The 13,315-nt window shown below is 38.3% G+C and overlaps 1 protein-coding gene across 8 annotated transcripts in view; it reads left to right on the plus strand.

Annotated features, from left to right (window-relative positions):
- LOC136864408 (atrophin-1) overlaps window positions 1-13,315 on the plus strand; it is a 755,035-nt gene that overhangs the window by 338,823 nt on the left and 402,897 nt on the right. For all 8 annotated transcript variants that reach the window (XM_068226264.1, XM_068226266.1, XM_068226270.1 and 5 more), the window contains one exon: window positions 3,034-3,266. In XM_068226264.1, coding sequence (XP_068082365.1) covers window positions 3,034-3,266 — 233 coding nt within the window. The remainder of the gene's footprint in view (window positions 1-3,033; window positions 3,267-13,315) is intronic.

Raw genomic sequence — 13,315 nt, forward strand, 5'->3', positions numbered from 1 at the left:
TAATTTATACATACATGTTTCGGGAGTCTTAACTCCCTTCGTCAGTGTATTTACATCAAAATCTACTTTATCCAAGTCTCAAGATACAACATCTCATCACAATAACATTAAGCATTTTCCTGTTTAACCTCAACACTAGTCACTATATGTACACTTTGCTGTTTTTTTGTATAATAATGCCTGTTGTACCCAACACGTAAGACATGGAACATATTTAGAAACGCTCTTGAATTGTTGACTCATTCCACTTATCCTTTACACTCTTACTATCGGTACCACACTCAGAATAGTCATGACCTCCAATTCAGAGAATTCAGCTATATCCATTGATGTTGGTGGAGAGGGGATCGGCAGCCCTGGAGCATGAGGGGCAGGTCTAATCACTGAATCTAAGTTCGGATACAAGATTTTGTTCATGTTTCTTTATTGTATCCCGCTACTTTCATCATACAGAAGTAACAATCATCAAGGTGATTCTTCTGTTCATGCCATACCATGGGAATAGCGTTCAAAAACATTTTACCTTCACTCCACTTCCTTAATTGCCCATCACATGTATGGCACACGATGTATGGAGCAAATTACTTTTCCTGATCACCAAGCCTAGTGCCAAAATAAACAAAATACACTTTCCGAAAAAATGCTGTTGTTTGTCGGCGTCTTGTACTTATCACATAAGTATATGTAACAGTATGTATCTGGGCTATTCGCACACTGCCTTCCCGACATTCTGAACATGGCTTCAATGGAATAACACCACCACCACCACCACCACAACAACAACAACAACAACAACGCGTGTAAGCACCTTCTAGCTCTCGCACTCACTCAACTGTTGATTTCTGCGGCGATAATGGAACGTCAGCTTTGAAGGTCATTCTTCCCCTCTACTTCACCATCCTAAAACAAGCAATGTGCCACATTGATATAAATTACACTACATAACATAGATTTCACAGTAAATAATAAATAGCCTGCAGTAGGTTGGGAGGAGGGGTGGCTGTGCAGAGAAAACTGAGGATGATGGAAAAAAACTGCATTTTCGTTCAGGGGTGCCATGGGTTCTATCAAAAGCCTTGGAGAGGTCAATTGCGATATACATTAATATAACATACATATAATATACATTAATACGGGGCATGTTTCATCTTTCTTTAGGACATCCCAGCCATGTTTTCTTGTTATAGATTAAAACTGACACAGAGAGCAAGGATTCATAAACACTACATAATCAACAACTCTTAAATTAAAATGTCTTGTCCATGACAAGGAGAGTAGTAAAAATTCCAGTAGGTTTTGTGAACCTTATCTTCTAATTGTGTATGACATATATTGTTTGTTAGAACTCCTTATTTATACAATGTTGCACTTGTGCTCTTGTTTTAGAAACCTTCAACAGTCTAGTAAATCAAAAATCTTCTATTGATGAGAATTGTAACATAAATGGGCACTTTTAAAACAAGGAAATCATCTGTATTCTACTTGTTATGAGGTGGAAAGGGAATTTCTTATTGTTGGACAAAAACGGACCATATTTTATTTGATGAAGGTGAAACAAAGCCGTAAAATCTGTTATTTCCAAATCTGGAAAGAGGAGAAATAAAAATTGGGTAATATGAGAATGTGAAAGAGGCTAACTGTTGTGTATGTTAGACCTTAAGTGTACTCACCCCACAACTTCTCACAGTTGACTCACTCACAGCCACCTACTGTTCTAACAGCTGCTCTCCGTCTAGTATTGTAACAATAATAACTAAACTAATTATTGTGATCACAATTCAGTACGGATCCTAGTATTGTAACTGTGTTTTACCGCAGGACCTGAACGGGGGAGGAGGGGAAGCAGAACAATAAGATATTCCCTTTACCCGTCATAACAAGTAGGCTACAGATGTTTTTCTTGTTTTAATAATGTTTATTTATATTACAGTTCTGGTTAAAAAAGATTTTTAATATACTAGTCCGTTGAAGATTTTAAAAACAGCAAAAGTGCAGTGTTGTATAAATAACGAGTTCTAACAAACAATATCTGCCATGCATAATTAGAAGAAAAGATTCACAAGACCTATTGGAATTTTTACAGCTCTTATCATGGACAAGACATTTTAATTTAAGTACCTTGATTATGTAGTATTTTATGGATCATTGCTCTCTGTGTCAGTTTTAATCTATAACAAGAAAACACAGCTGAGGATGCCCTAAAACAGGATGTATTAAGGTGTAACTTATTGTAGAATAAATAATCAAGAGATTATTAGTGTGGTTGTAAGGTGGATTTTTTATTTACCAATATGTATATATTATACATACTATATATCCACCACGGACCAAGTTGAAATTTATAACTTTTAACACATCAAGCCGACTTGTCAGTATGTATCAGTTATAAATTTATCGTACTCTCGTTTGTACAGAAGGCTACTGTAGCAGTTCTCCATTTATTAGGTATAGCTCTCTCGTGCAAACAGTAATCAGATACTGTAAGTATTTCATATATGGTACTGTATACCAACCCATTGCCATGAGTATATTCCCAGAAATCATGTCAATTCCAGCTACTTTCACCCAAAAAGTTATATATTTACATTTTATATCTTTGTAGGTAAATTCTGATATACAGGTACTGTAAATCATATTGGGATTTCATCAATTTAAAATTGTTTTGGTATTCAACACAGAACACTGCTCTTGCATACCTCTTTTCTTGGTGTACAGTTAGTTGATAATAATATTATAACTCCCTTAATATTTTGCATTAGCTGACCAAAAAGTTTTGAAAATATTTTTTTCTATGTTATTTTTTACTTGTACAGATGTTCTTATCTTTCTAACTTCCCTCTGTTTTTCTCAAATTTATCCTTTTTGATGTTGACTGGGTCCAAACTGCTTTCTAAATTATTCTATTTTTAATAAGCTGTTTTGTTTTGGAGCATTTTGTTGTAGTAGTAGATGTATTATTTATTCTTTCTATGCTTTACGTGATATTTCGGTCATTGAGCTGATCATTTTGATACCTTCTTTGTTAAATTGCAGCATCTCGTGACTGGCAGCATGCAGGAAAGGAGCGCACATTACTTTGCTCTGACTGTCGTACCTATAGTAAAAAGTATGGGGAGCTACCCCCACTCAATAATGCCAGTTCAAATGGTAGCACAGGTGTTGGTGCAGGGCGTGGAGAAGCACCATACTTGTTCCGACCCGTACAAAGCGAGTCAATGGATGATTCGCCTACTCGAATGAGGACTCGAACTAGAGCCAAGGAGCAGGTAAGACAATGTTACATTGTATATGTTTTATTGGTAATGAGTTATTGATGACTTTTGATCGCTGCTAGCATGGGAGTATTCGTAATTCAGTATTATGGATTATAAATATGAGATTTATGAATGATTAGTTAATTTGTTTGTTCTGATAACTGAAAATGACTTTGGTATGTTTTTGATTTCTTAGTCCATTCCACATCAAATCAAGTTAATTGATCTAGATAATTTGAGCTTTAGATGTGACTTGAATTTTACACAGTTGCCTTTACAGCTGTTCCACCTGTTTTTGGAGGATTTATTAAACAAATACATCTTACAATTGGCTTGAAACGGTGAGAAATTGACTATGATATAATTGTGAGGTGCACATGAAGATAAAAGGAAAATCACACACTGTGCAAGAATTCAACTTTTTGATCTTGTTATTTTACAAGCCAATTAAACTGGAGACTGTCAAAATTCAATGTTAAATATGTTAAAACCCTTCTTATATGATTTTTATGTTTTCCATTTGACCACAACATGTATATGATCGCCCCTCATTGTGTCTGTCATTGTTATCAATTCTATCTGTGACTGCATCTCCCCAGTAGAGAGCAAATGGTGGAAAGCATGGAGTATTGGTTGGTTTCCCAATGGCACCATGGTTGTAACCTTAAAGATACTTAAAGATACTGGAGAAGGATGGCCTTGTGTTTGAAAGATTTGGCATTTACCTATTTTCACTTTCCATGATTTGGCTGTGAAGTGCACACTGGCAATGTTATTCCGTATGCCTGCTGTAATTGAGAAAGTGTCTTTCGGTTGTCATATGTTGCATGTTATCATTAGTGCCTTCAGTTCAACACATCATTATTTCATTTTCCCCCATTTGAAAAATCACATAGTCCCTTGGTAGTTTCCTCAGATGCTAGTATAGTCCTGACGCTGAACGTATACCCATGCGACATCTTCTGATCTCAAAACTTGACCCACCTGGTGAGGGTTGTCAGTTTGCCCGACCTAGTGATAATGAGGGTTGTCAGTCGGCTTCTTTCCTCTGGACACAAGGGGCGCGTGTCGTTCAAATGGCAAGTGAGCGCTGTCAAGAGCAAGGTTGTCATATTTTGCATCGTTTAAACATGTTAACATTTAATTTATTCTAAAGTCAAAATATAAATATAAAAACCTGATCATGAACCACAGTACAAACCAATGTCACAGAATAATTTGTTTCGTGCTTAACCCATGCGATGGTCGCAGATGTTGGAAGAAAGAAAGAAAAAAAAGGAAGAAGGAGTTTGCAAATAAACTCGACAAAAAACTCTCAAATAGCCATAATTGATCGCCATGAGCTATTATTGCATACAAATACAAGATAAATACAAGATAAATTGATACCAAAGTAGGCCTATTAAAATATTAATTTTATGCTGCTAATATCAGCATCTCGCTTTCAGTAAAGAAAGGAAAAGTACAACAATTTGTTAAAATTTGTTTTACATCGCACTGACACAGATAGGTTTTATGGCGATGATGGTCTAGGAAAGGCCTAGGCGTGGGAAGGAAGTGCCCATGGCCTTATTTAAGGCACTTCCCCAGCATTTGCCTGGTGTGAAAATGGGAAACCACAGAAAACCATCTTCTGAGCTGCCGACAGTTGGGCTTGAACCCACTATCTTCCGGATGCAAGCTCACAGCTGCGCGCCCCTAACCTCATAGCCAACTCCCCTGGCAAAGGAAAAGTAAAATCACGAACTAGAATTTCTATGTCTTACTTTTGTGTTTACATTTTTAAATTTTATTGTTTATAGTGGTTAAGTGTGGCTCAGGCGGCAGCACGCTGGCCTCTCACCGCTGGGTTCCGTGGTTCAAACCCCGGTCATCCATGTGAGATTTGTGCTGGACAAAGCAGAGGCAGGACAGGTTTTTCTCCGGGTATTCCAGTTTTCCCTGTCATATTTTTCATTCCAGCAACACACTCCAATAGCATTTCACTTCATCTGTCATTCATTAATCATTGCCCCAGAGGAGTGCGACAGGCTTCGGCAGCCAGCACAAGTACTATCCTCGCCGCTAGATGTGGGCTTCATTCATTCCATTCCTGACCCGTTCGAATGACTGGAAACAGGCTGTGGATTTTCATAGTGGTCAAGTGTAAGAGAGGGCCGTGAGCCCTAACTTCGTCACAGATGTAATTCAGGAATAAATAAAATAATAATAAGTATCGGAGTATGTAGTTTGGACATAAAATAGCCAGCAAACTTAGCTATATATAAAAATGAAATGCAGTATTTATTTACCTTACCTCTATTCGTCGTCCTCGTCATTGTCTGCTAGGTGAATTACAAATCTATCTTGGTTGATGTCCGTGTTGTGTTTCATGTACTTCTCTTCTGTCGTAATGGTGCTTCGAACACAAGCAGACCACCTCTCAGGACCAATCGTTCTAGCTCCTTCACACAGAAGTTGACACACACTAGCACTCAAAGTTGGCGTAACATTATTTTTCCTAACATATGCCTTCAGTTGAGACCAGATCGTTCTGTGGGGTTTAAAATACAGTGATATTGAAGGAATCGCAAAACTTCGTGTCCACATTAGGCTGCGATCTCCTCTACAGCATACCTTTTACTTTTTTTTTTGCTAGTTGCTTTACGTCGCACCGACACAGATAGGTCTTATGGCGACGAGTACCTTTTACTGATATTGGCTGATTTGATTTCCTGCAACATAACTGCCTTGATGGGTATAGATTTTGGCACGGGAATGTTATTGTACTCCATAAACTTAACAATGTCCTTAATATTAGTGTTCATGGAAGGAAAGCTAATCAGCTGCTGCGAATGATAGCTTGCGTTGTCCATCATGGTTACACATTTTCGGTCACGTAGTAGGTTCTCTAGAAGATGAGACCTAAACCAGTTTTCAAAAACTTGAGCTGTCATTTCATCATGGCTTATCAGCTTTGCAGTCTCCAATGTTTTTAGCCGACAAATAAAGGCAGTTCTCAACCCACCCCTCACTGCCTCCAGCATGCAATACCATAATACGCTTGCCTCGCGATGTTGGCGCTTTCAGTATGCAATTACAAGTTCCATCATCCCACCCTTTCTTCACAATGTCACGAGTATTGTACCAAGTTTCAACTAGATAAGACAACTTTCCACCCCTTGGAACACAACTTCCAGAGATGGTCTATGAATTTATATCGCCAAGCTACTATTCTAGCAGATTTCATTACAGTCTGTTTTTTCCTCAGAATACAGAAACAAAACCCAAGTTTTATCATTTTCAAATGTTTTAACAGTTCCTGTATGGTTGGTGACTTACTTTTAGTTCAGAATGTATATACCTCGTGTCTCACCAAGTCATAGCAAAAATCATCAATTTTACTGAAGACAACCCTATTATTACCACACTTTTTTCAGAGTTGTAGGTCCCCTGTTTACTTTTTTACTTATAGTTTTCCTGTTAAGTTTCAACATTTTAGCTGTCTCCAAAATATGACCCTTGCGTACGTTGGTCTTCATAACGTATTCGTATGCATTACATACCAGCCGTTGACTTTGCTCACTTCAAGTTTTAGTCGCCTTTCTTTTCTCCGTGGAACCACTGCTACCTGGCTGAGTGTCACTCGCGGGCACAGAACCACTGCTACTCGATCGAGTATCACTCGTGGACATAGAACCAGTACTACTCGCTCGAATATCACTGTTACTGGTGCTCGGTTGAGGATCGTTTGCGTGCACTGGCAGATTCAATTCAGAATTTTCTGATGCAATAATTTTCAGGTGTGATTCCCACGGCCTCCACATTACTGCATGAAGCTAAGTGAAGAGCAATACACTTCACAAATATTAATTAACAAAGCAAGGAAATAATCCATGACTTTCAAACAGCGAACAAAGCAAGTGCGAATTGTCTGAGCTGAAAAAAAAAGAGACTAACGTCTATTTAACAAGAGGTGCATTGGCAACCGAGCTGTAAGGATTTCTGAAGGGGGATTGAGAACTTCTGTTTTAAAGCCCACTGCCATCATAAATCACCCCCTGCTAGGCCAGTGAGTGGCCAGGAAGATCAAACGTTTGCCGAACTGTTTGAATGCCGCTGGGTACGCGTTGCCCGTCTCAGCTTTAGCATAATTAACCCAGAGCACACCTTCAAAACATTTAAGATTGGCTGGCAAATTAGCCAAAAGGCTCTGTATTGCAAACTGTTTCAGTTACTTATCATACAGAAAGTGTGGAATTGTTACATCTTTCTTTCACCATGCAGTTCAACTCAAGGTGTCACACAGGTGACCAGGCTGATGCTAGACTAACGATGTTACTTAGTCATTTTTTATGTGTTTATGAAACCAATTCAGCTTGCAAAACTTTTAAGAAATGTAAATTTTCAACCTATTTTTTACATGTTAAAAACATTAAAACATGTTAGAATGTTGTGTGGCATGCCATGGAAGTCATGTTCACATGTCGCCTAGTGGTATGCATTTCATAGTTTCGCCATCCCTGTTCTAGGTCAGCTTTGTGATGCCTAGCTCACTTTTCTGTAAATGGAGAGGGAGGAAAATAGAAAACAAAATAATGGTGTTTACAATGGGATAAGAAATTAGGAATATAAAATTAGAAATTAATTCCTTGGCATCATTGTCCTCTGGATTAATATATACCCCTCAAGTAGAAACCTTAGGTTCTGGGAAAACTCCCTCAATCATCCCATGTCAAGACTAACTCAACTAGAACTGTGTTTCAGTAGGCAGCCCTCACTTGAGCATGAGTACTGTAAATTTCCTCATGAGTAAGAGGCCATGGGGAAAATGGTTAAGGTCAGGGAATGAAGGTGGAAGCTATTATCTACCCCCATCATCCAGTTTTTAAGCTTAGTAGCTCACCTACAAAAATGAGGGTTGTATTTGATGAATCTGCTAAAATATCTAACAATATTTCATTGAATGATATATTAATGGTTAGAATGACAATACAAGAGGATCTTCACTCTGTTATTCTAAGTTTTAGAATGCATACCTTTGCCTTCATTGCAGATATTGCTGAAATGTATCGGCAAGTCATGGTTCATGCAGGTGATAGGAACATTCAGCTGATTATCTGGAGGGAATCAAATTAAATTTATTCCTTTCAGAATAGCATTAAATCATGATAAACGCACATGGTACATCTTTCTTTCACCATGCAGTTCAACTCAAGGTGCCACACAGGTGACCAGGCTGATGCTAGACTAACGATGTTACTTAGTCATTTCTTATGTCTTTATGAAACCAATTCAGCTTGCAAAACTTTTAAGGAATGTTTCCCCTCGAAATTAGTCCAATCTAATAGGAACCACAGCCCTCAGCAAAAGTGTTGAACATATTTTTTATGTCTTGTTTTCGGATAATTGACTGATAATTGTATAGAAACACCTTATGATTTTAACAAACACTAACCTATACTTTGTGTTACTACATACAACATTAAGATTTTTCAACTATAGTCCATTAATGACAGATCTCGGTTAAATACCACAGTGTATTTTCATACATGTAAAATGTGTGTTATGGATGCTGTATCTGCCTGCTGTCATTTCTTGATGGTTACAGTACTTTTACATCCATCTCTTGGCACAGGCCAGAGCAAAGTGTAGCTTCTACTGAAGTCCCAGTCTCATCCATGGCTGTGACAATATGGAAGCTGCTGGGGTATGGGTGGTGCTGATTAATGACATTCAGAGCACAAGCAGTGTGTGTGTCATGAAAGGTGTTGCTCATAGGGTTAGTTGTGCTACAATAGCACTGTCTGGCCCAGTGAGGAGAGCAATGGCAAACTACCTAACTCATCTTGCCTAGTATGCCTCATTTTGGTACTGCCATTGGTTTTTGTGGTTTCCCTATATCTGCATGGCCTTTGGTGATGCTGTTTGAAGATCCAACCAGCCTCTGGGCTGATAACCTAACAGACAGACAGACAGACAGACAGACAGACAGACAGACAGACAGGATGCTCTATATTTTTATAATGGTGTTTTGTGACTAGACTCTTATGGTATAGAGGAGGTGACTAATACTAAAGAAGTATTAGAATTTACCTATGATAACAATGACATTTACAGTAAGATACAAAAGTTGAAAACTAGAAAAGCAGCTGGAATTGATAAGGTTTCGGGAGATATAATAAAGACAATGGGTTGGGGTATAGTACCATATCTGAATTACTCAGTTGATCATTGTTTGCATGAATGAGCTATACCAAATGAATGGAGAGTTGTTATAGTAGCCCTTGTGTATAAAGGTAAGGGTGATAGACATAAAGCTGAAAATTACAGGCCAGTAAGTTTGACATGTGTACATGTAAGCTTTGGGAAGGCATTCTTTCTGATTATATTAGATATGTTTGCAAAATTAATAACTGGTTCGATAGAAGGCAGTTCGGGTTTAGGAAAGTTTATTCCACTGAAGCTCAACTTGTAGGATTCCAGCAAGATCAGATATCTTGGATTCAGGAGGTCAAATGGACTGCATTGCGATTGACCTGCCTAAAGAATTTGATAGGGTGTATCATGGGAGACTACTGGCAAAAATGAGTGCAATTGGACTACAGATAGGGAATCTGCCACCTGGGCGACTGCCCTAAATGCAGATCAGTAGTGATTCGATTCGATAAAAGCACTGAGGTTAGTAAGGAACGAGGTAGTTAGGCGGTATTGACTATGTAGTTGTAAGTTTATCTATCGGGCGATCCAAGCACCACCATTCTAGATACACCGAGCTTGATAGCTGCAGTTGCTTAAGTGCGGCCAGTATCCACTATTTGCTAGATAGTGGGTTCGAACCCCACTGTCGGCAGCCCTGAAAGTGGCATTCTGTGGTTTCACATTTTCATACCAGGAAAATCCTGGAGCTGTACCGTAATTAAGGAAGGCCACTTCCTTCCCACTCCTAGCCCTTTCCTGTCCCATCGTACCATAAAACCTATTTGTGTCGGTGTGACGTAAAGCAACTTGTACAAAATGAAATTGGTTGCATGCGTAATAATGTGATAGATTTTGATCAGAGCACATAGACAGGACCAGATACCTAGAATATTCAGTGTCTTTCAAAGTTTAAATATATCTTGTTCTCTTTTCCTTTTTATGAACTTTGATGACTGAAGATTTTCTCCAATGAGGATGAAACATGATTTAATGTTATTCTGAAAGGAATAAAGTTAATTTATATTGTAACTGTGGAAATCTCCTAAAAGTACCTTAACACTTAATAAGAACCGGATGTAGTACACCTAGACTGCAGTACCAGCATAAAATAGCTATGTTTAGCAAAAAGTTAATATTTTCCTGCGATTTTCAAATGTAACGCTGTTATACCCGAAACGACAGGGCAATTAGAAATGTATTATTTCACAGCAAAGTTAGAAAACCCTTAATCTCGTGGAATAGCTCTTACAACGGTACAGCTAACTCCTCAGCTTCTCCTCTTCTTCCTCCTCTGATTCACTGCTTCCATGATGAATGACTAGTTCTTCCACTTCAGGAACACCTCATTATTCTTGAACTCCACAATCTTCTTCTCAGTGTGTTCCACTTCATTTCTCCACACCTCTGCTGTCACCTGTAGGATATATTGAAGTATCACAACCTGACAAGTATATGAAAATTTCCACTTGCCTATATCTAATACATAACATTTCCACTTGGCCTACCTGATCAAGAGATTCTTTCCACATAGCTCTTACTTCTCTCCAAACCATGGCCAGGTCTTGAAGCCACTCTTTTGTTATAATACTTCTTTGCCAGAGATCATACCAATTCAATGGCATTGAAAAATGCGTGATATGGAGGAAGTCGTAGGACAGTATGGCCTTCATTGTGCAGAATCTCATCAACAATATACCTAGTTAATTATAAAAAAAATTAAAAAAATTAAAAAAATAAAAAATAAATAAAAACAGAGAAATGTTGTTATGCATACAGGAAAGTACACAGCATTAGCCTACCTAAAGTTATGTTTCGATTTACTGTACCTCTTTTTGAGTGACTTTGATTCATATGACCCAACCTTTGCAGCTCATCTTTTGTTGAGTTTTCTGTGGAGCCACCACATTCTGCCTCACCCATGACTATAAATTAAAGGAAAAATAAAAATAAAATTCTGTAACATCATTAAATATAATTCAGTAATAGAAAATATTCAATCTATTATAATTACCACTAATTGATCCTTCCTCCATTTCGTTGTCAGTTGATGCTCCACAAGCTTACAGTGATATGCTACATTATCCATCACAATACACAGGGTCCTATATTTCTTAATCCTATGACTAATTGTATTTCCACCCACATCTGAGATTTCTCACTGTTCATAGCACCATGATAATCTTGACTTCTTAAAATTTGTGGCAAATACCAAATCAGCAGCTGTAAGAATTTTTCGTTTTAGCATGAAGTTATTTCATCTTATCCCTAAAAATATGAGAGCACATTCTTCCGGGATATTAACAGACAAAAATTGTTATTTCTGTCGAATGATTGCATTCTTGCAATGGGTTTTACGTCGCACCGACACAGATAGGTCTTATGGCGACGATGGGATAGGAAAGGCCTAGGAATTGGAAGGAAGCGGCCGTGGCCTTAATTAAGGTACAGCCCCAGCATTTGCCTGGTGTGAAAATGGGAAACCACGGAAAACCATTTTCAGGGCTGCCGATAGTGGGATTCGAACCTACTATCTCCCGGATGCAAGCTTCACAGTCGCGCGCCTCTACGCGCACGGCCAACTCGCCCGGTGTCGAATGATTGAAAAAGATATCTGATATTAAGTGAAAGCAATTACAATGCAAGTCACCTAATGATGAAGTTAATGAACTGCTACTTACACTACTCTATGCTAAAATTTATCATGTAATAGTATATCTAGTATATTGATAGTGATTTAACATCAATATGGTATATCTAGACTAGAAGTCCATGATTACTTGTATTAATGATATTACTATAAACACTAATGTTTGGTACTTTAGAGGAAATGTAACTGCTACGAACACCGAACCTATATCAAGCACTAAGAAATAGGAAGCTTAGAAGGTGTGCAATAGTCAGCTGTACACTGATTCAGGTGGAGATTGTCAATACAGAATGAACCTAATGAATAGGCTGTAGTACAAGTAATTTGCTGATACCAATATCTAGTAATATTACATGAACATACACTGGAGAAGCTTTTATTTGCAATTTTTTTTTTTTGCAACTTTCTTTATGTCGCACCGAGACAGATAGGTCTTATGGCGGCGATCGGATAGGAAAGGCCTAGGAGTGGGAAGGAATCGGCCATGGTCTTAATTAAGGAACAGCCCCAGCATTTGCCTGGTGTGAAAATGGGAAACCACGGCAAACCATCTTCAGGGCTGCCGACAGTGGGGTTCGAACCCACTATCTCCTGGATGCAAGCTCGCAGCTACGCGCTCCTAACCGCACAACCAACTCGCCCGGTGGAGAAGTTTTAATTGAAGTGCATCTCTAAAGTTAATCGTAGGCCTTAAGTGAATAACTACAGGTCTTTTTAATAACCAACAGACCCCTTAACAGTGGAGAAGTCAAATTCAAGAACTATTGATGAACGCAGTGAAACAACAGATAGGGAATCTGCCACCTGGCTGACTGCCCTAAATACAGATTGAAGCTGTAGGCCTATGTTAAAATGCCGCTTCCTGTATCGTGCCAGTCGATTTCAATCAATCCAATCAATCAATCAATCATCACTGATCTGCATTTAGGACAGTCGCCCAGGTGGCAGATATTGCCTAGTAAACAGAATAGAAATCTGAAATGAAACCATGCTGTAATAATACACATGAGCAAATATATTACATACACATATGCCGAAAGTCAATAAGAATACACGAAGGCTGGGTCTGTAAACCGTATCGACATCGAGACAAGTAGGTTAGGTTAGCAGGGATGCCAGCTATTATGATTCAATCATAATAATTATGAATTACCCATCATAATTACGCCTTTACGAATCGCACACCACAAATTAGGATTTTTTAGTATTTTTAAATCTAAGTGTATGAAGCGAT

The sequence above is a fragment of the Anabrus simplex genome, chromosome 2, assembly GCF_040414725.1.
Source record: "Anabrus simplex isolate iqAnaSimp1 chromosome 2, ASM4041472v1, whole genome shotgun sequence".
Lineage (NCBI taxonomy): Eukaryota > Metazoa > Arthropoda > Insecta > Orthoptera > Tettigoniidae > Anabrus > Anabrus simplex.